The following is a 21,549-nucleotide window of genomic DNA, read 5'->3' on the forward strand; positions in this document are numbered from 1 at the left end:
AATGACTGTAGTGGGTCAAAAAGAAAAATTAGTTTAACTTACTACCCTGTTTTTCTAAGTGACCATATGCTTAGGGAAGAGCATACAGGTTGTGCAGTTGTTTCATGATACTTCTGTAGAATAGTTTATTCACCTGTTTATGGATTCACCTAAAGACTTACTGAGTCATAGCTACTGTCTTTGTATTTAATAGACCTTGATAGATTTTTCTTACATGAGTTTGTCAAACTCATATAAATTGTTGATGCTCATCCTGCATAAGGAAAGGGCACAGTCTAACTATATGCTGTGTGAAAAGCCAGCTTCTCTTGGTTTGTTTTTATTTTGGTTTTTTTTTTTAACAACTCCTGCTCTGTTATTGGAAGAGACCATGAAAGATTGTTTTCTATGTACAATCTTTATGCTACCTTGATATACTGTATTCCTGTTGCATCCCTCCACAGTTGTTTTTTTATTCAGACTAGAGCCTTGGTCAGTCTAGGGGACCCATTCAATAGAAATCATTATTAATGATCCATCAAATGATTGACTATCTTTTTGTTGGATGGGCTTCACAAACAAAAATAATCAACAAAATGAAGCTGATACCAATAATTGCCTGTTGGATCGCAGTGTATAAATCCAAGTTTTAAAAATTGGATTGTAATATATTAAGTAATATTATAATAAATTTCTTTCAGCATGCTGGAACTATAACAACTGTGTCCAGTCGCCAAATAGTCTTAAATGTTAACAGGTTGGTTCTGAATACTATGTAAGAGTTCTGATAAGAAAGAGCTAAGGTCTGAAGAGAGGTAAAAATCAAAGTGCCATATGGAATAGCACAGAATCACAGAAGAATTGAGGTAGGCAGGGACTTCTGGAGTTACCTGGTCCAAAACTGCTGCTCAAGCAGGGCCACCTAAAGCTGGTAGCCTGGGACAGTTTTGAAAATCTTCAAGGATGGAGACTCCACAGCCTCTCTAGACAATTTAAGCCAATGCTTTGACACACTTGACAATAACAAAGTGTTTCCTGATGTTCAGAAGGAACCTCCTGTGTTTCAATTTGTGCCTGTTACTGTAAAATTATGATGATTTTCCAGAACCTTTAGGTTTTGACCTGTTGAAAAAGACCTGCCATGTTAGACAAACTGTTATCACAGCTTTTTTTTTTTTTTTTTCTCCAAACTCTGTTCTTCCTTGCTTTAGATCTGTTAACATAGACAGCCATACTCAGCATTTTAATAGAATGCATCTTATGTTAGTTTACTGCCAGTCTAGACTTTTCAATGTAAAATATGCAATACTCATTTTTTCCCCTGGGGAGATTCTCCACAGTGAAAACAGGAAAAAAAACCTGGAGCAGAAGTGCAATGCAGTAAGGTAGTTGCAAGCATCGTGTTGGTGGGGAACAACTAAAGTAGACTCAGTTTGGAGGAGTCTTTTCTACAATATACTTTCTGCAATTCTGCTTTCTGTGATTCCATGAGTATGTTGTTTCTGAAGATTGTCCACACGAAGGAATGTAACTACAGTAAATTCAGGGAAAACACTCTGTTGTAGTTGTATGGCACCACAGTGTAATGGTGTTCTATTGGATTTCTGCTGATGTTTGCAAACCCATTACTTGGATTCAAATTGATGCTGAAGTATAAAATAGCCTGATAAAGACCTAGTCATAGGATTTCCACAAGAACTTTTTAATACTCACATAATTATGTAGAATTTGCTTGCTGTCTTATGAGTTTCCATGAGAATGTATAATATGATACAGTTTCCTTGCTTTTGCTGAAGGGTTATGCTAATATGCAGTATAAATTGTCCATATTTCTTACTGATAGTTGGTTTGAGTTTTAGGTATCCAAGTGAATCTTGTGTACCCAGAAGTGGTAGATCTTGGAAAAAAACCCCAACTCAAACCATTTAAATTAAGGCCCTAATTTTTTCCATAGCACTTAAGATGAGGTCAAAAGTAACAAAATGTATTTTTAATGCCTCGCTAGACTTCAGATGGTCGTTTATTGTCAGCTGACTATAGGTCACATAGGATTAGGAAATGGTAAGAGATGTAAATCCAAGACTTCCCTGAACAGATTAGGTTTAGTGACTTCCAGATTTTGATTTTCCTGTGCAGTGAAGACTGCTGTATGAGAAGTAACAATGCTTCCTTTCTTGCTTTGTTGTTTAATTGTCATTTTTGTTCCCTAACCCTGAAGTCTTTAGCTTATTTTCCTCTCCTTCTGCCTGTTCTGTATTTTTCTATTTCTTAATTCTTGATTTTGAGTTACTGCTATTTTTTTTTGATTTTCATCTTTTTCTCTTGCCTTTCTTACTCTCTTCTGCTGTGCACTTAAAGTGTACTCAGTATCCTTACAAAAAGGACCTCTTAGGCAACATTGAAGATAGATATTTGTATATATACCTCTGAATATACATATGCATTGAGGAGCAAAGTTCACCCAAGTGCTGAAATTAGGTTTGCACTGAGCTTTGTGACTAAAGGAGCAGAAGTTATTCTTTGTTTTTGGTCTCTGACCAAGATGCAAAGGGAGATGATTAAGGAGGTTGTCTTAGTTAATTCTCCCTGCAGCTGGCTGTGGTGAGAAGTCACTGCTGCACACCTTGTTCCATTGAGTAGCAGATAAATCACTTGGGAGAGCTGGTGGGAGCTGCTGGTCTGTGTGTAGCCCATCCACACAGAGGGACATGGGAGAACAGTGCAGTGAAAAGTCACTGTCTGTCACTGCTTGGTGGGTGCCTGAAGATTGACCCTGGGAAGCTTTTATGAGTGGATTGAGCCTGTGTACCATGGAGATTCCAGCTATAAAGGCAGTCAGCACTGGTTTGGTCTGTGTAGCAAATATCTTCTGGCTGAGATCAAGAGTAAGCATTGCTGGTCATTAGTTATAACTAATTAAATACTGGTAGGAAGTATATAATCCCTTCTTCAATTGAAGGAGAGATTAATTCAGATGAAATTTTGTCTTTTGGGTAACATACCTAATACTTTGGATGTTCTGAATTACTGCATGATGCTAATGATAGACTCGTGGTTTAGGGATTTTGCAGCTTTGCAGCTGGTTTTGCTATTCAGTGCTGGAGGGAATTCCAGTATATACTGGTATCAATGCATCAATAATGTCATTATTTTGAAATTTTCAGTAACAGGTTTTAATACAAATCTAAAGCTTCTGGTTAAATTTATTTTTTAAAAAATCAGACATATATTGCACATGAAATCATACAGTTTGGCTTTTGGAACATATCACCTGAAGGGTGCTTATATTCTTTATTCTGCAGGTTAGAATTGAGCAAGTGATTGTTGCTGAGCCAGGAGCAGTTTTGCTGTACAAAATTTCCAATCTTCTCAAGTTCTACCACCATACAATCAGGTATGCAAAATTATGTTAAAGATATATTTTTTTCTTTAATTGTTTCTACAGATGAATATAATATTATAGAGACTGTTTTCATGGTTTAGTTTTTGCTGTTTACTGTGGAATTAAGGATTATGATGCAATGAATTTTTACTACCATTTTTGTATCTTCAAAGCACTTTTACTTTAGATAGAAGGTTTATTTGCAAGAAGAGCATAGTCATGTAGTGCCTTTTAAGTTGTGTGTGGCATTCATGCTAAGTAAAATAGCTTGACACTTGAAATAGCAATGTATGAATTCTTGAATTTTTGGAGATGCCTAATATCACAATGAAGAAGGAAGAGGGAAGATGCTGTTCCTTAAGAACAGTATGACAGGATAGTTATCAACCTTTTTGTTTACATAGTATGATTTCTGTAACAGAAGTAGACTTACAGAATAGCAAACTGAAAATCCAGTAAATTTCAGAATTCTACTAAAGAGTTTGTTTCAAACTTCAGATAGCCTGTACTTATTATCTGCTTAGTGATATAGTTGATAATGCTTGTTCTCACAGTCGTATTACTGAATCTCTAAGCTAATATGAAGAACTGTTCCCTGTAATTATTTCTTGTATATTTTCATTGTTCAAAAAATTGTATTTGAAATGCTGTCTAAAGCATCTGAACATGTCATGTTCTCTCTCCTCTTCAGTTTGTTTAATTACTCTTATTTTTTGTTTCAGTGGTATTGTAGGAAACAGTGCAGCCACACTGTTGACAACAATTGAAGAAATGCATTTGTTGAGCAAAAAGATATTCTTTAACAGCCTGAGTCTTCATGCAAGTAAACTCATGGACAAGGTTTGTTTAAAAATCATACAGCTTTCCTGTTTCAAAACATACTTTCATTTCCCTCTTGTCTAGTAAAATTTTTAGATGAATAAATACTTTATATGTCAGCTTTTCTTAGAACTCAAGTTTTGTTTTTTCTATATTTTAGATATGGAACTACATAAAAACTTTCTGTCTACACTTTATATCTCTTAGTATTTTTATTTTTGTAAAAATAGGCTAAAATAATGTTGTTAGCAGTATTTGTTTACAAAGCAGTTTATAGACTTTTAAAATTTATGAGAAGTAAAAAAAAATAAAAATTTCTCTAAATGTACTATAGCAAAAGTAGCTGAGTGAGCTAAATATTTTTATTATTAATGCATCATCAGATTGGTAATTAATTATGCATGTGCATAATTCTTTCTTGAAGTTATGAGGTGTATGCCAAAGATTGTAAGCGAAGTAAAATCAAAACTTGGGGTTTTTATATTTATAAAAATAGTTTTACCACATGAACATTGCTGCTGTTAAAAGTGTAATATACATTTATTATGTCAAACAACTGTACCTAAGCCAGCATCACTTTCCTGGTATCATTTCTACCCCTGTTGATCACTTTGACATGTGCTTCAGTGAACCTCCCATAGTACAGTAACTAGTAAAGTTTTTTTCCTTTCTCCCTGCTGTATTTGTATTGTGTTGCTGTTTGTGAGTCTGCCCATTAAACTTAATGGGCACCTTTCTAAAGTCTAAGCAGTGTAAAAGAAAATTGTTAGGCTCTGTGTCCCTTTCTGTTTCCCAGGGGTCTGTTCTTCATCCAGCATCCATGTCTGAGATGTGATGAGTTGCCTATGCCCTAAAACCAAAGAGAAATGCCTTTCTTTATTTCTAATTGTTACACAACTGCAGAGTTCAACAAGGACCTCACATTACTTTTTTTTTCCAATTAGCAAAGGAAAAGTTTGAAAGTGGAAAACAGTTTTCACAGTGTATTTCTAAATTATTTATACTTTAGCGACAAGAAAAAAGCAAATAAAAACGTAACAAATGTTCTTTATGCAAAGCCTTGTAGTTCACCACCATTCAGTGAGATCTTCTGAGTTTAGTCAGTATTCTGTGGTCTCAAAGTATTTTTCTCATTCTACACAGCTTGTGTCTGATTCCAGTTGCCTTTCTGCAAGGGCTGAGGAATTACTTTCTCAAAGGAACAGTTGCTCCTCTCCCTCTTTTCTGTAAATCCCAGTGACTCCTTTAAGTGGTTTTGTTAACTTGCATGTGTCTCTTTAGTTGTTAACACCTATGGTCCATACTGCTGAAATCCACTTAGTACATATTTTGTTGTCATAGGGTATTTTCATTTGAATGCAGTGTCACCAGAATGGTAGCTCCTCTGCTAGTTACACTTCTTTGAGAGTCAGTTAAATGTTGAGTTCATAAAACAAAAAATGGACAGGGACAGTATGAATTTACCAAAAAATATTAAATAAAGCTTATGCCTTGCTATGGGCATATGGCAGGAATACCTCAGAACATTCTATTTTGTAATATGTAAGCTAAAAGAAGAAATCCGTGTATGTTTTCCTTTTATGAAGAGAAATCAGTGATGGTCCTTAGCAAAAATACGTAACTGCTCTTCACTTGCAAAGAATGTGCAAACAAAGTAGTGCTAAAGGAAAGAAAATGTCTTGGCTTGAAAATGAAGCGCAGCTCTTTATTAATCTCTGTCATATTTAGTTCTGTTGTATTTATCCTTCTGGGTCTTACATCTGTACTCAAACAGGATCCAGCATAATTTTTCCACTCGCACAACTCAAGTCTTTCAACTATTTATTTTGGATGATACACTCTTCACAGTTTGGAGATGAATAAAATTCAGAAGGGGAAGAAGGAGTGATAGAAGTAGTTGTGATCCCCCAATTTCTTTGTGAGTTCTTTGTATTGTCACTATGGGAAGGCTGTGTGATCCTCTGCTTTCTTAATTCCCTTTCCCTCAGCCCCCGGCCTGGATGTATCTGGCTCTGGATGCTGCTGCTGTTTTGTAAAGGAATTGAATTAGGTTTCACTGATGTTAAATGAAGGCAGTGGTTGCACAGCCATCCTCAGTGGCACCTTACTGTGAATAATGAATGGCATACCAAGGGTAACATGTGATGTAAAAAATTACCGTATAGCTCTTTCTTATAAACCCAGTTTGTAAGTTAAATGTGAAACTGAAAATTCTACGTTCTATTTGTGCCCTATGAAGATCTTTCCTTAGGATATAACTGAAGTCAAAAGCTTAAAGAGACTCAGAGGAGAATTAGACATGAATAACAAAGATATCCACCATTATTTATTAATTGCTGTGCATCAGGAGTTAACATCAATCTAACTCTGCAAGTGAGGAGTCTTTCTGTACTGATGTGTAGCTCCTGTGAATGAGAGTTTTAGACAGTCCTTTGAAGTACCTGATATCCCTGTATGAGTGGACTGCTGAACTGATAGAATGTCTTATCTCCTTGAGACTGAAATTAGTTTTACTTCACAAAAAATACAAAAGCAAAAGGCTAAATTACACTCAGAGAAACATTAGTTTCCATGAGATAAAGACCATATTTTATCATAAATTTAATTCTCCTATTACTTAGTTTATTGTGTGATAATATACAAATAGTCAGCTTTTATGCCTTTTCATATGTCTTTAACTTAGTAATGAATGTCACAATACTTTAATGTTTTGAAGAGTCTAAAGGTTGCTTTTTATCATCACTTTTTTAACATGTGCTTAGACCACATATGTCTGTGTGTGTATGTAGTAGTAGGATTCTCTTCCTAACCTTTTTACCTGCTTTTTGCTAACTATGTATGCACTGCAACTGCTTCCAGAATTTTATTATCAAAGAAGATAAAAGCACTGGAAAATAGACTCTTTGTGCTTGCATATGTAACTGCGAAGGCTTTGTTGCTGCTGCTGTTGTGCACAAAGATAATATTTACTAGTAAAATTAGTAAATTACTTTTCACTTCAACAACCTGGAAATTATGGTTCTATATTTCCACTTACATTTTGCATCTTAAGGCACTGATGAGCCTGTCTCGAAGAATCTCAGCTGTCCATTACTGTGATTAAGGCAATTTAAATACCTTTGAGGTAGATTAAAGTACAGATGGGATGTTCTTAAAAATATTTCTATGTCTATACACTTAAAGTGCATCTTTTGATAGCTAGAAAGTTGTGAAGATAACCTGTGTGAGTTACACCATCTTAATGATAGAATTCCATCAGAATCATCAGTTGCTGACAATCTGAGAATCATAAGCAAGATATTCTGAATGGAAATAACTTCCACAATTTTTATTTAATTTAACAAGAATTTAAGTGTTTAATTGCTGTTTGTAGCTACAAAATTCCAGAAGACAGTCATAATTAGCAGTGACTTTGTAACAGGATACAAGTCTCTTGAACCCTGCCTTAGTTCTTTTGTGGTGTAGTGTGGGTACAACTCTTTAGAAACATTGGTGTGTACTGTGTCTTGCTATGGTATGCTTTTTCAATATCTACATTCTATCTAATACTTGATAGACAACAATAGTATTTAAGGAAATCTTTCTTTTAAGTCTAGCTAGTTGGGACCCTTTTATTTTTATTTTTTTTTTCAGACAAAGTAGGTCTCATTAAATATGCCAGCTCCTCAAGATTTCTTCCTTTGGATGTGAAGGAATGAGAGGATGGTAATTTAACTCTGATGTCCTCATCATCACAGACAATTCCCCAGGTTATTGATTATCCCTGAATTGAGCACTGCCTTCAAACTGCCTGGGATTTGATTTCTGAAGTGCAGTGGGAAACTGAGACTTCGGGCTGTTCTTTAAAGGACAGGAAAGTAGCTGCTTCTTCACATCTGTTTTTCAGAAGAGTCCCATATTACATAAGGAGTGTCACAAGCACAGAGCTGTGTGGAAACTTAAAAGACAGTTTTTAGACTAGGATTCTCCCTCTTGGTTGTCAAGCTGTCAGTGTAAATAATACAAGGAAATTCCTGGTTACTTCAGAGTACTTACTGGCTTATTCAGAAGCACTTTCCTGTGAACTTTTTTTTTCATTACATTAAAAAAATCTCCTGGTTGTAATCTGAAAGTAGGGTAGTCAGCAGTTCTCCCTACAGTGTGAGAGGCTGTTTTTATAGTGTTCTCATTTACACTGCACAGGTAACTCTTACCCTCTGAAATCTATGTAACAGAAATATGTCTGAAAGTAAGCCCATTTGTTATTAAAGAAAGGCAATACACAAGGTTTCCAGGAAGACTCCATTAGGTCCTTCAAAAAGACACCAGAGTTTTGTTTGTCTCTCTGAGCAGTGCTTTATCTGAGGAGGAAATTACTTGGTTTTTTTGGTTTTTGTTTTTTTTAAACAGCACTGTCACAGAATTGCAGAACTGGTGAGGTCTGCTGGAACCTCTGGAGGTGGTATAGTCAAGCCATCTTTCTCAGTGTTGGCTACAGCAGGCTGCCCAGGACTGGTTCCACAACCTCACTGTACAACTGTTTCCAGTGTTTGACCATCCTCACAGTAAAAAATGGCTTTTTTGTGTTCCAGTCTGTGCTCATGGTATGTCACTGGGCAGTCAATGGACTGAGAAGAAGCAGTCTGTCTCTCTCTTCTGTATCTCTCCCATAACATATTTGTACATACAAATGTAACACCCTCCCTCTGAGCTTCCTCTTCTCCAGGCTGAACTCGGCCTCTCTTTGTGTAGGAGATACTCCAGTCCCTTCATGAACTTTGTGGCATTACTCAACTCACTCCAGTATGTCCATGTCTTTCTGTACTGTTAACTTTCTAATGTTCAAGTAGGATAGTACATAAATAGTTGTGACTGATTGCCTGTACAGTGTTTTCAGTATTTGCAGGTGACACAAGCTTTTAATGAAGCTACTCTGCTTAATATCTGATCCAGTCCTTAATAGAATTAGCTGTTTTTAATAGCAATAAAAAATCACACATACTTTTTTGCATCTAACCTTCTTTGTAGACAAGAAAGGGAAACATACGCATTCCAGATTCTTGATTGTTAATACTCCCATTTTAATTTTCCTTTTTTTTTTTTTGTTAAATCAGTCAAGGTGTCCTTTGAGCTAATTTCTCTCACAGTGGGACAGTTCTGCCCTAGATTGGGAGGAAGATGACCAGCTTAGCAATTATTCCCTGCTGATGGATATGCAGACCTTTAAATGAAGATACAGTCTTATGTACTACAATTTATGTACAACTTTTGGTGTCCATTGTAATTTTAGAATAATTCCGTTCATTTTTATATACTGGATTTTTAAAATGGGGAACTTATAATTTTCTTTGAAGGGCTAAACAGCTGGTTGGCCTTATTTTTGACTGAACTGCTGGTTATAACTGATAAGACACTTAATACTGTGTTAGAGCATGTTTTAATGCTGTTGAATTAGCTGCTACAGAACTTCTCTGATAGTTGGTTAGCTCCTATCTGGCTTGCATGTGAAGCAGGTACTTCAAAAGTAGAATTCAGCATGTATTTCAGATCTGTTTTTCTAGAAATAGGTTCTGTTTTAGTACCCCTTTAGTGCACTTAAAACACTCAGGTATCGATTTCTTTTATTAGAATAGTGATTTAACTGTCATGAATTGAAGCCTGTAGGTTCCTCTAAAAATAGATAAGTCCAGTTCTAAATGTTCTTTTTTAAAATATGAAACTAAGAAAACCCAACAATCTACATTCATGTGAAAAAATTTAGAATTTTCAAAATGAATAGAGCAGTACTTTAATTGTCCTTCCACTTACTGATAATTCTGCCTCTATTGCAGTAGTCAAGAATTTCAAGCTAACCCAGATAGAACCTAACGAGCTAAAGCTTTTTACCATAATGCTGTTCCTTGCTCCTATCTAGAAGACAGTGGACTTTAAAAGAGCACATTAAATGAAAAATGAATCTAGTTCAGAAGCTTCCAACCATCAGCTTCTTCAGGACCCAAATATTCTGTGCAAAGAAGCCTGAAATTATCATTGCCATGATCTATATGTGTGTTGGAAGTGAAAGTCCCCTCAAACTCTAGTCTCAAATTAATGCCTTCAAAAATATCCTTCAACACGGTCCAGCTCAAGTCTGAGAACAGTGTGTTCAGGACACAATCAATACCCCTAATAGTAACAAGAATAAACAAGAGGACAGTCACTCAGTGCTGTAAATTTCAGTAAACTTCTCTACTAGTCAGCACCTCTTTATGAGTTACTGTTACTTCCATTGATAGAATATTTGGTTTATGCTTTCAGAATTGTTTAGGCTGAACATCAGTTCTACTCTGGACCTATTAGATTTAGTTTCCCATTAGTTCCTTGAAATCTCTTGGAAAGTGAGAATAGAGGAACACTGTATTCAGAAGGATGCAAAAAAGTTTGTTTGATCTGTCTTGGTAACAGCGTGGGGACATGTGTGGTATCTTGCATGTTTTGAAACACACATTGTAAAAGCTAGGCCTAACTCCAAAGAGAGAGCTGTTTCTTCTGTCTCTAGTGGCTCATTCATAAAGTACAGATTGATTTCTGAAATGCTGTACTCCGAAAATGCCTTTTATGCTCTCCTCTTTGGTTTCTTTGGCCATCAGTCTCATCCCCTTTAGTGTTTTGTTTTTTTCTTGGAGACTCAGCCATGTGCATTTCTGCACTATTAATCAGCAGTTCTCATTTGGGAAGGTATGGAGCGTGTTGCCTGTGTATCTTGAGAGTCCATGCCAAGCTGCCTGGTTTTTTTGTTCAGCTGCAGCCTTGAGAGCATTGCAGCAGTGCATTCTGCCTTGCTCTGCTGCACCCAAACATCTCCAGTTGGACTCACTGGCCAGCTCCAGACCAGGCCAAATTTAGTTCTCCCTGCATCCTTCTGGAAAGACATTGTGCCTTGAAGTTCACTTACTTTGTATTGCTGGGAGTCTCCTGATTTCCATGTGATCCAGCCAGATCAGTGCTTGCCTGCAGGTAGGCAAGCAGACAGGAAGGTGGGAAGAGGGTTGTTGGCAGAAGGGTAAAAGGCCACCAGCTTGGATTGTAGTAAGGGTCTTGAGGCAGCAGGAAGCCAGTTTGAGGCAGCATAGAAGCAACTACATTTGGAGAAAAGCCTGAGCAACGTGGGTTTGGAAAGAGAGATGTATTAGGTTTTATATATTTTGTGGAGCATTTGGTAGGTATTTGCCTGTTAGAAAGAAGGGCCAAAGTATGTGAGCATATGTTAAAAACAGCAAAGAATTTCAGTACATTTTAGGTGCTTGAACTTTTCATAATTTGACCCTGGAAGTGTGGGTTTTTTTCCTATAATATTTACAAACTTTTATTCCTTCAGCAATTCCATCTGCAATCCCTACCTCTTTTCTTTGCATGAGCCCTGCATTCCAGTTCTTGCAGTACTGCAGTTTATCTAGGCATGCTCAAGTTAGCTTGTACACAGTTCATTTGTATACTGGTAATTAAAAGTTAAAACTTGCTGGGGATTAAGACTGATGCATCTGTAACTGCAGCTCTCACACTCAGCATGACAGGGGCTGTGCAGCCTTGTCAAGAAGATGACTCCATTCAGGTGTTGCTGTATGGCCCTGATATCCCAGACCTCTGCCTGCAGTAGATTTTGGGTATTTACAGGTCCTGCTCAAAGTGAACCCAGTAGTGCTAACAATGTGGCTATTCACTGGCACCTAATCAAGAAAATGTATTATTTTTACTACCAAAAATGGTAGTTGTTGAGTTTCTTTAAAACTCTATATTATAAAATAGGTGTAGTCTGAGAGAAAGGAGAAATTCAGTCGTGTTTGTTTGTCACTGAATAGGATGGTTATGTTGAAAGTTGCAGGCAATTATTATCTAAAAGGTGCTAGAGTTTTCCTGTGTCAAACTGACATTCTTTGCATGGCTACATGTAGTTTTATTATTAGTGGCTTGCATTTGCACTAACAGATTGGATGGTATTTGCTGCAAATGAAATTTAAAAACTCACCACAAATGGATCATCTTGTTCTTCAGGTTGAACTCCCACCTCCTGATCTTGGCCCAAGCTCTGCACTAAATCAGACACTTAACTTGCTGCGGGAGGTTCTGGCCTCTCATGATTCATCTGTTGTGCCACTGGATGCCCGTCAAGCTGACTTCGTGCAGGTATAAGGAACTTTGACTGCTCTGAGGAGGAGGGGAGGGAAAAAAAAAATATGTGCAAGGCTCAGTACACAAAAGATGGGTGAAACATTAATCTTTTCTGTCTGGTCCCATTTTGGAGCTTTCTACCAACCCCGAGTTTTTAATGCGAATAAGGTGGTGACTAACAAAGTGGATAATTACAGTACAGTATGGAGTGCTGCTCTTAACACAGTATCTAAATTCTGTTATCCAATTACTACTCCATTAAGTAAATACACCTTCAAGATTATGCAATTACCAATTATCTAATCTGGGTTATTCTTCCTCCTGCTAGGAGGAATCTGTTCTTCTCGGGTTTTTATACTTTTCCCATCACGGTGGTAGCTGATCACCTGCTGACAAATCCAGTAGAAAACTGCTTTCACAGTTGGAAACTCTCATTTCTCTTTATTCTACTTAGGGAATTAAATACCTTATAAGAGACAGAATGTGCTTAGAAGCCTTGTGTGACATGATTTCCCTCCCCCATCTTTTCTGTGTTTTCTGTTTTAGGTTCTGTCTTGTGTGCTAGATCCATTGTTACAGATGTGTACTATGTCTGCTAGTAATTTGGGCACAGCTGATATGGCAACCTTCATGGTAAATTCACTTTACATGATGAAGACCACTTTGGCTCTCTTTGAATTCACTGATAAACGTCTAGAAATGTTACAGTTTCAGGTAAGCTTTGACAGCTGCAAAAGAAAATGAATTTATTGCTGATTTTTTTTGCAGACCATGAGTTGTGATGAGAATTTATCTTTGATTTGGCTTTGGGTCATTTCTTAATTAAGGAAACAAGGTAACAGGAGTTTCTGTCAGACACCATAAGCAAATAGGAGGTATCAGGGCTTGTGGTACACAGCATCTTTTATTTTAAACAGACAGAAAGAAATATTACAAGATTTGGTTTGGTTTCATGGTAGATAAGTCCATATCAGTGAACGTTTTCATAATCCTAATTATTCTAAACCTTGAGAAAAGGGAAGTTGAAAGCTCAGTAAAATGGCTGACTATATTCCATCATGTAGTTAATACACCATCACCATCTAGTTCATACCAGAATATGGTGTAGCTGAAGTTACTACCTTAGGCCTTTCCACTTTTCTCATTTGTTTGGTTTCACCTAACATTAACAGAGAGTAGTTCATATGTGGTACCATTTTGAAATGGAAATGGAAATAAGCCATTGACTTGGGAAAATATAGGCACTGCCCATTAATAGTTTACCTACATGAACATCCCTGCAGTACCTCAGGAGAGGCTTTGGAGCTGGGATCTTGGGAAAAAGTTGTAACTTCTTATATGAAGGCATCAGTAAAGATTTACTGTGAAACATTTTTCACTTTGTACTCCTAATTAGAATATCTAGCACCTTTTTAGCTCTGAAACAAACAGACAACCCCACCAAACTGGGCATTTTTGATTTCCATCATCAGTGTTTCTTTTTCACAGTTAAATGTTGCAGTTGATTTATTCCTCAAATAAGTAGTAGAACTGAAGGTTGTACATTTAGTAACATTTACTTTCTTCAAACGTTTTAGAAATACAGGAACGGACTGAAAAATATCTTTAAGATTACACATAAGTAGGTTATTAAAGTGGAGTTAGAATGGCATATTTAACAAGAGAAACATTTTTCATAGAAAGAAAGAACTCTCTAAGACAGTTAAATTTCCAAATTGAAATATTAAGATTTCCCTTATGATTTAAAAAGAAAAGTGCATTTTTCTAAAGAACTTTAGGAAGTAAAATGGTGAATTCTTAAAATACCAGGCATGAAAGTCTTCCATTTTACTAGAGTTTTGTATATTATAGATTTTTTGCTTTTCTTTAGGATTGGAAGAAAAATAAAAGAAATGTGGGTAGCTATCTGTAAAAATAAAGTAATAGGTATATACACCCAAATACCTTTCAAGGCTATTCAGACTAAAAATGATTGCTTCTGCTGTGAATGAATTTATTGATTAGGTTTCTCTACAAAGTGAAGATTATATTAAGAATGTAAAATACTTCTATGACTTTTTTCATATGAAAGTATAATTAAAGCAAGATCGATAGCACTAATTTAATTGTCTATTGTTCTTTCAGTTAATGTTTTCAAATAAGTGTTTATAGAATTTAAAAGCATTATTGGTTATATTTAGTTTCAATTTTATTTTTCTTGTGAAAGACAATCTCTCTTTATTGTAAAACTGCCATACTATTGTTAATATTTTCAGTATGAGTTGGGTGATTTTTATCACATATTTTCAAAGAATTATCACATATTTTCAAAGGACTACGGCAAAATAAAATTACATAGTGATTTTTAAGATTACATCTTTGGTATTAATTTTTGGTCCTGTTGAATTTAGAAATAGAAAAAAACCAGGTTGTTCTGTTAGATGTGAAAGAATTATCAGTATATTTATTATTGTCTTACAATATGGAAGACATAAATGGATAACATAATCATGCTGTATTTATGTTTTTTTGTTGTTTGTTGATTACTTGCCTTTTCTTACTATTTTTTTCATCTTATTTGTGTTTCTAGACCTTTTAACCCCATACCTTACTCTGTTTAATATTCTCATGCCCATTTTATAAATACCTTATTCTTGACATTTCAGATTGAAGCTCATTTGGATACACTCATAAATGAGCAAGCCTCCTACGTGTTAACAAGAGCTGGTCTAAGCTACATATATAATGCTTTGCAGCAACACAAACCAGAACAGGTAAGCTTATATAATGTACATGTTGAGGAGGTATTGCATTCCTGCCACGTAGAAGAATTTTGACACTTAAGATTTATGCAAATTAAGCTTCTTCTGAAAGCAAAAACTCAGTAATACCAGTGGATTTTTTTTTTTTTTTGTTGCAAAGATCAGGGCTACTTGGCAAAGGCACCTCATAAGTACAGGTGCACACTGACAATATATACAGCAACCCTGGCAGGTTTGGGATGTAACAGTTCAACAGGCTCCATACACCTCAGGCATTCCCTGTGTTTTCCAAGTAACTGTATAGGTAGTTTAATATGTCTCAAAATGTCAGAGTCAGGCTGGGTTTATAGCACAAATACTGTGTGTCTGTACCACTTCCATGGCATCTAGAACAGTACTGGACCTACAGTGCATGCAGCATTCGGGTGTCTCCCACTGCACACTACACATGGAGTGGATGCACTGCATGCATTAGACAGTTACTGCTTTTTTCTTCTGTGAAAAATTGGCAGAGGAGTTTAATAGTACTTTGAAATAGTTTCTTCTTTTGTCCTTATTTATTCCTCCAATTATTCTAATGCTAACAGATTCTAAAAGGTGAAAATTTCAGATTTCTTAAAGTGAGCTGAAAACTGGAATTCAGAGCTCATGCTCTTCTTGTGAGCCTGGGTTGTTATATGATAGGTGTTAATACACCTCCTCTTCCCTTCATCTGTCCATGTATCCTTTTGTGATCTTTTGTGAAGTCAAAGAACAGTGTATTCTGGAGAAAGCAGAACTCTGTTGGAGTGCTTTGTGTTGTTACTTCAGCCAATAATTTTGCATAAAATGCCCAGATGCATCACTTCTTGTTATGTATAAAAATGAATAAATAAATGTATGAATAATCTGATGGGAAACTTAGCTTGGTTTCCTATTCATGAGTCTATCTCCTGTTCTAAAACCAATTTCAAATAGACAAGGGTAGATTGTTTAATGGAATTTAGCAATTTTCATTTGTATCTGTCCAGCTGCCTGGCTGCAGAGGCATTGACATCACAGGATTTGCAGGTGGTTAGGCAGCACGTATATGTTGTAATGCCATACCAGCACAGAAGATTTACTGGGAAGCAGGCTTGAGTTCTGCACACATGAGTAGAGCTAAATTGTTTGCTGTAGTTCTGGAATATCACATGGGTGTTGCTGGTTTGCAGTTCAGTTTTCATCTGAGACTGTATAAAGCTTTTTGGGGTGTTTATGATTTTATGGTGTAGAAGAAAGAAAAGGAATTGAAAGGTCACATTAACTTGGTATTCTGAGTTTTTAGTTTAAAAGAGTGGTAGAGTACAAATGAACTGCTACAGTATTTCAGCATTGACGTGGTGATTCAGCTTCCAAACATTTAAGATTTGGTAGCAAGACCAAATAACAACTTATGACTGAACAGACTGTAGAATTTAATATTTCTTCTCTTTTTCTATCTTTTAATATGACTTTTTTTTTTCTCCATCCCCAATTGAAAACTGATTCTTAGGGTCCTCTTTCAAATTTGTCAAGCATGGATTCTGTGTCCCTGAAGGTTGCAATGGTAAGCATTGTACAATTTCATACAATGATGCTGCTGCTGAACATGACAAAGACTCTTGGCCAGCAATTAAATGAATGACAATGCTACTGATTATGTGATGTAGTGGATATTCATCTAAGCAGTCGTAGTCTTCAAGAACAGCTGAACTACATGTCTGGGAATACTTTCTTCATTTGCAGTAATTTGACCACTTGAATAAATACATAAATTATTTGAACTAGTGGGAAAAAAATACTAGTTTCTAGGCCTTGAGAAACAGAACTTTGCTTACAAGAATGTTACCCATGAGTCGTCTTAAATGGCTATAAGCAAATACTTAGCTCTAATTAGTTTTAATCACCAAAGGTGTTGGGTTTTTTTTTTCCCTGTATGCTTTCAAATGTAGTTCTGCTGTCATTTATAATTTTAGTCCTAAGGCTTTGATTTTATTCAAATAATTCAGCTCAACTCAGAAGCCGGGCATATGTGACAGTTTAATTTTTTTAGGTTGAAAGCTATAATAGATTTTTAAAAAAATTAGCAGCTGATCTTTTCTCTTAGAGTGTGTGAAGGCTATTTTGCATACATATAGCAATATCACTCTTCAGTAGGCAATAATCTATGATCTGTCAGTCTTTTTGCTTAGAGAAGTTTAGTTTTATTCTGAAAGCATAGCTGTAGATAAGACCTGCTCATCCCACAGTACCTATACATCCCACATAAAAACCAAAGGTTTTCGAAAGAATTAAAGAAAAAAAAAAGTTTTTAAAAAATTGTATGTTGAATCCTTACTAATTGTGTCAGTGTGTCCCTGACACAGTCATTTAAATGACTGATTCCTGAGCTGGTTGGATGAACAGAGCTCTGACATAGAGGAATCAGTGTTTTACTGATATTTCTGTGGTCTACTGTGGTCTACTGATACAGATATTTCAAAATTTTGCATTCAAAATATCTTCTTTTTGTCATGGTCTTGTAAACCACTAAGGAATTTAAAGACTGCAGCTTTGGGACCATCTCTTTAAAGTATTAAGGTACATAACCTCGTAAGCTATAGAGGTTATTTTTCAATTTAACTTGGATAGGAACGGAATGCTCCACCTGTTTTATTTTCTTTGTTACTTTGTTTATTGTCTGCCTGTGTGAACGTACTTCAGCCAGAATGGAAACCAGTGTGGTGAAATCAAACCCACATAAATCCCATCCATCAGCCTAATCTGTTTGCTTCCCAGGATTTAAACTGTCTGGAAGGAGTACTTGCAGGCAGATTAACTGCCCCTCAACTTCACTTGAAAGTTTTCTAGGTTCCAGCCTTTTAAGTTCATATGTGCTTACTAATGCTGTCCTAGTAAAGCACATATCCTTCAGCTAAAGTTCTATTGTTTTCCAAATTGAGGGTACTTAATCCCAAAAAGTTAATTTGTGAGACCTGTGAATGATTTCATAAGTCATCTGTGCCCACTTTTTACATGTTATGGATGTTTACAAGTTATGGATGGATATGGATTTTAGGGTTTACCAAATAGAGAAGATAAATCCAGTGTTTGGGAACATTGCCATTGCTAGATGAGAGTTGTCTAAGACCTTGCCTGAGTGAGTAATTCTGAGGATGGAGATTATACAGTTGTTCTGGGTAGTATGTTCAGTGTTTGGTAGTCCTGGAAAGAATTTTTTCACTTACTATCCAATCAGAATTTTCCTTAGTGTTAAGTGTTCAGTATTCCTCATGTTTTCACCTGTGAGAAGACCTTACTCCATTATCTCTATAGTGATTTGATCATAGAATCATAGAACTGTTTGGATTGGAAGTGGCCTTTGAATATCATCTAGTGCTGCCTCCTTGCCATGAACAGGGACAACTTGTACATCAGCTTCCTCAGAAGCTGATGGTTCCCCATCCAACCTGACTTTGAACAATTCAGGGATGTCTGATAGGTATTTGAAGACAGCAGTAATTCTTAGTGTTTTCCTCCAAAATACTAAAAGTACTATAGGTTTTTTCAATATATTATAAGGAGAAGGAGAAGCAAGCCTAGAAGCAGTTGGAGGAGTCTGAGCTAGGCCCCTTGCTCTTGGCTTTTTCCAACGTAAGTGCTCATTAGATGATTAAGCAGTGACTCTGCCAAAAAGTAAAAAGAAACATGTATAAAGAAAGGTGCAACGTGTCTAACTGGACAGACTAGATTTCTGTCTGGAGGTCACTGTATTCCCTGTGCACTGAACAGACTAAGTCTGACATTCAAAGGTGCATGCAGACATGCACCAGCTGCATAGGAAACTTTGTTGGATAATGATGGAAGCTAGATTCCCATTACAAAAGCACAGAATGGTCATAGTTGGAAAGGACCTTTGGGATCACCAAATCCAACCATACACTCATAGACAAAAAAAATCAAACCAAACCAAAAAAAGAAAAAAACAAAAAAACAAAGAAAACCCCCAAAACCCTACAATCTTAGCCACTAGAGTATGCCCTGAAGTGCCATGTCCACACATTTCTTAAATACCTCCAGGGATGGTGACTGCACCACATCCCTGGGCAACCTGTTCCAGTGCCTGACCACTCTTTCAGTAAGGAAATTCTTCCTAATATCTAATCTAAACCTCTCCTGCTGCAACTTCAGCCCATTACTTGCCTCTCCATCTCTACTTCTCAGTCAGAAACTTAAAAATGTAGTGACATAGGTGCTGAAGGTGGTCATAAGGTAAAGTTCTACCTTAAACATCTGTATAGTGTTTTGGGCGCTGTCTTAAAGATATAAAAAGAGAATTTATATCAAAATAGAAAGTGCCATTTTAAAGTAATCACTTTTTAGAGATGTGGTTTTACCTATTTTCATCTAACAGCAGGGTTTTAATATGTTTATCTCATTCTTTTCTTTTTCTTCCCCACACCCAGGCTCAGTTTGATCGCTATCTCTCTGCTCCAGATAGTCTGTTAATGTCCCAGCTGAATTTCCTTCTGAGTGCCACTGTGAAGTAAGTACCTTACCTTTGAATTTCTATTATGCCTGCATAATGATAAGAAAGATGAATTTGATTAGGTTTTAGTGAATCATGATGAGAATTCAAGTTATCAGCTGTGATCAAATCTGCATTGTCCTTCAGGTCAAAATTCAGTTTTGTTCTGACTCTCCTCACTGCTTGCTCAAAAAGAGGAATATGAAATCCTGTAAATTTCTTGAAGGTGAAATTTCTCTTGGTTTAACAAACACCATCAAAATGAATTACATGCATGGATTTTGAACATGTTCTGCTGTGTGAGCAGTTGCTTGTTAAATTAGATATTGTTTCAGAACTGTTTTATAAGTATTCTAAATGAAATACAGAGCATGTGTGTGAAAATCTCTGCTTGGGATTTCTTGTATTGCCTCTGTCCGGTTAGGTCTGGGACTTTGAACTTTGTTGTCTTCTGCTGTAGAGTATTGGCATTCTGTCTGATTGGATATTGTGCTGATGTTACTTTACAAAGGTACCACAAATTTCTTTCCAGTTAAATGTGAACCATGTGAAGAAGACATTTTGTAGTACTTTAACTCAGACAATTACACGCTGCACTGATCCAAACTTCTTGACATTATTTTTCATACTTCTGTGAAGAATGGAAGTTACAGAATATACCAGAAATTGAGACCAGAAATATTTGTAATTAAAAATGGCATATTTCACGGGAAATATATTAATTGTTGGGAATTTCTGAGAATAAAATATTTCAGTTGGAAGGGACCTAGAAAGATTAGCTAGCCACACTGCCATGTTCTCCTGCTGTATTGCTCAGGTTCTCCTCATTCATACACTTCCAGTTTTGTGCCATATACCTGGGGCACGGCTTGGCACTGGGAATGTTGGTGCTTGTTAGTAGTTTGCTGGGTGTCTGCCAGGGTTACCATTCCTGCAGCTCAGCCAGCAGAGCTGACCCTCTTGTGAGAGCTGTTCTACTCCAGTACATATCAAACAGGGTAGCTTGAGCAGTAACATCAGTGAAGTACTGCAACTTCTAGGTATCAAGCTATTAAACCTATGGTTTAGGTCTTGATTTGAATTTTTTTTTTTTATGTAGATCTATTTAAAAATCATAATAACAATAAATGTATTTTAAAAGCCTCAGTTTTTCACTGATAACACAGTAGCAATTTTTCAGAGATGGACTTTATGATACCATAAGGATTCGGGCACGGTAAAATTAGTTTGACTTATTATTAGAAATTATTATTTCTTCTGTCAGATGAACCAAGATAAACTGGCCATTATGCACTTTTAGCTTTATCCCATTGATAAGCTTTTTAAACATCTTTTAGCACAATTTAAGCAGAGTTCATATTCTCTTGCAGCAGCAGGCAGCTGAGATGTGAGAGATGAGCCTGTGTGAGGATGATTGTTACAGCTGTTACAGCTAAGCTGGCGTACAGGAGCTATTAACCTGCTATAACTCAATGCTATAGTTCAGGTTCTGGTCTGAATTGGAAAAAGACAAACAAACAAACAAAAAACCTCCAAAGAAACAAACAAACCCCCCACAAATGTCTGTTAGCCCCTTAGCCTTCCAACATGTAGCTTTAAACTAAGGATAGGTTGCCCCTCCTCATGGCAGAGTTGGGAGTAGATGGTCTAATTCTGTGATAAATGTAAGCTTTGCAGAGATACATGCTTGTAGAATTAGGGTTTTAATAGCCAAGGTTTTATGTAGTAAATAAACCTTCAAAATTCAAAAGTTTATCACAATTCAAGAAAAGTATTTAACCAGTATTCTAATTTTAATCTCTGGCTGTAGCAGTTGAAAATTTCAAGTTAGTTTTGGGGATGTTTTATGTCAATTCTGAACATGTCTTCCCTCAATCATATAGTTGATCCAATGTTCCAGGGGTTGAGCTGGAATCCAAGAACTGTTTGGTTCTCAAAATCAGACCATGTACTTTGATAAGAGACCAGTGTGTTACATACTCACTGACAATGTC

General features: G+C 36.3%; 1 protein-coding gene across 2 annotated transcripts in view; it reads left to right on the forward strand.

Annotated features, from left to right (window-relative positions):
- Window positions 1–21,549, forward strand: part of COG6 (component of oligomeric golgi complex 6) — a 52,386-nt gene that overhangs the window by 26,812 nt on the left and 4,025 nt on the right. For both annotated transcript variants that reach the window (XM_071738272.1, XM_071738281.1), the window contains exons 12-18: window positions 3,282–3,373; window positions 4,084–4,201; window positions 12,191–12,322; window positions 12,854–13,021; window positions 14,953–15,060; window positions 16,562–16,615; window positions 19,494–19,573. In XM_071738272.1, coding sequence (XP_071594373.1) covers window positions 3,282–3,373; window positions 4,084–4,201; window positions 12,191–12,322; window positions 12,854–13,021; window positions 14,953–15,060; window positions 16,562–16,615; window positions 19,494–19,573 — 752 coding nt within the window. The remainder of the gene's footprint in view (window positions 1–3,281; window positions 3,374–4,083; window positions 4,202–12,190; window positions 12,323–12,853; window positions 13,022–14,952; window positions 15,061–16,561; window positions 16,616–19,493; window positions 19,574–21,549) is intronic.

The sequence above is a fragment of the Heliangelus exortis genome, chromosome 1 (assembly GCF_036169615.1).
Source record: "Heliangelus exortis chromosome 1, bHelExo1.hap1, whole genome shotgun sequence".
Taxonomy (NCBI): Eukaryota; Metazoa; Chordata; class Aves; order Apodiformes; family Trochilidae; genus Heliangelus; species Heliangelus exortis.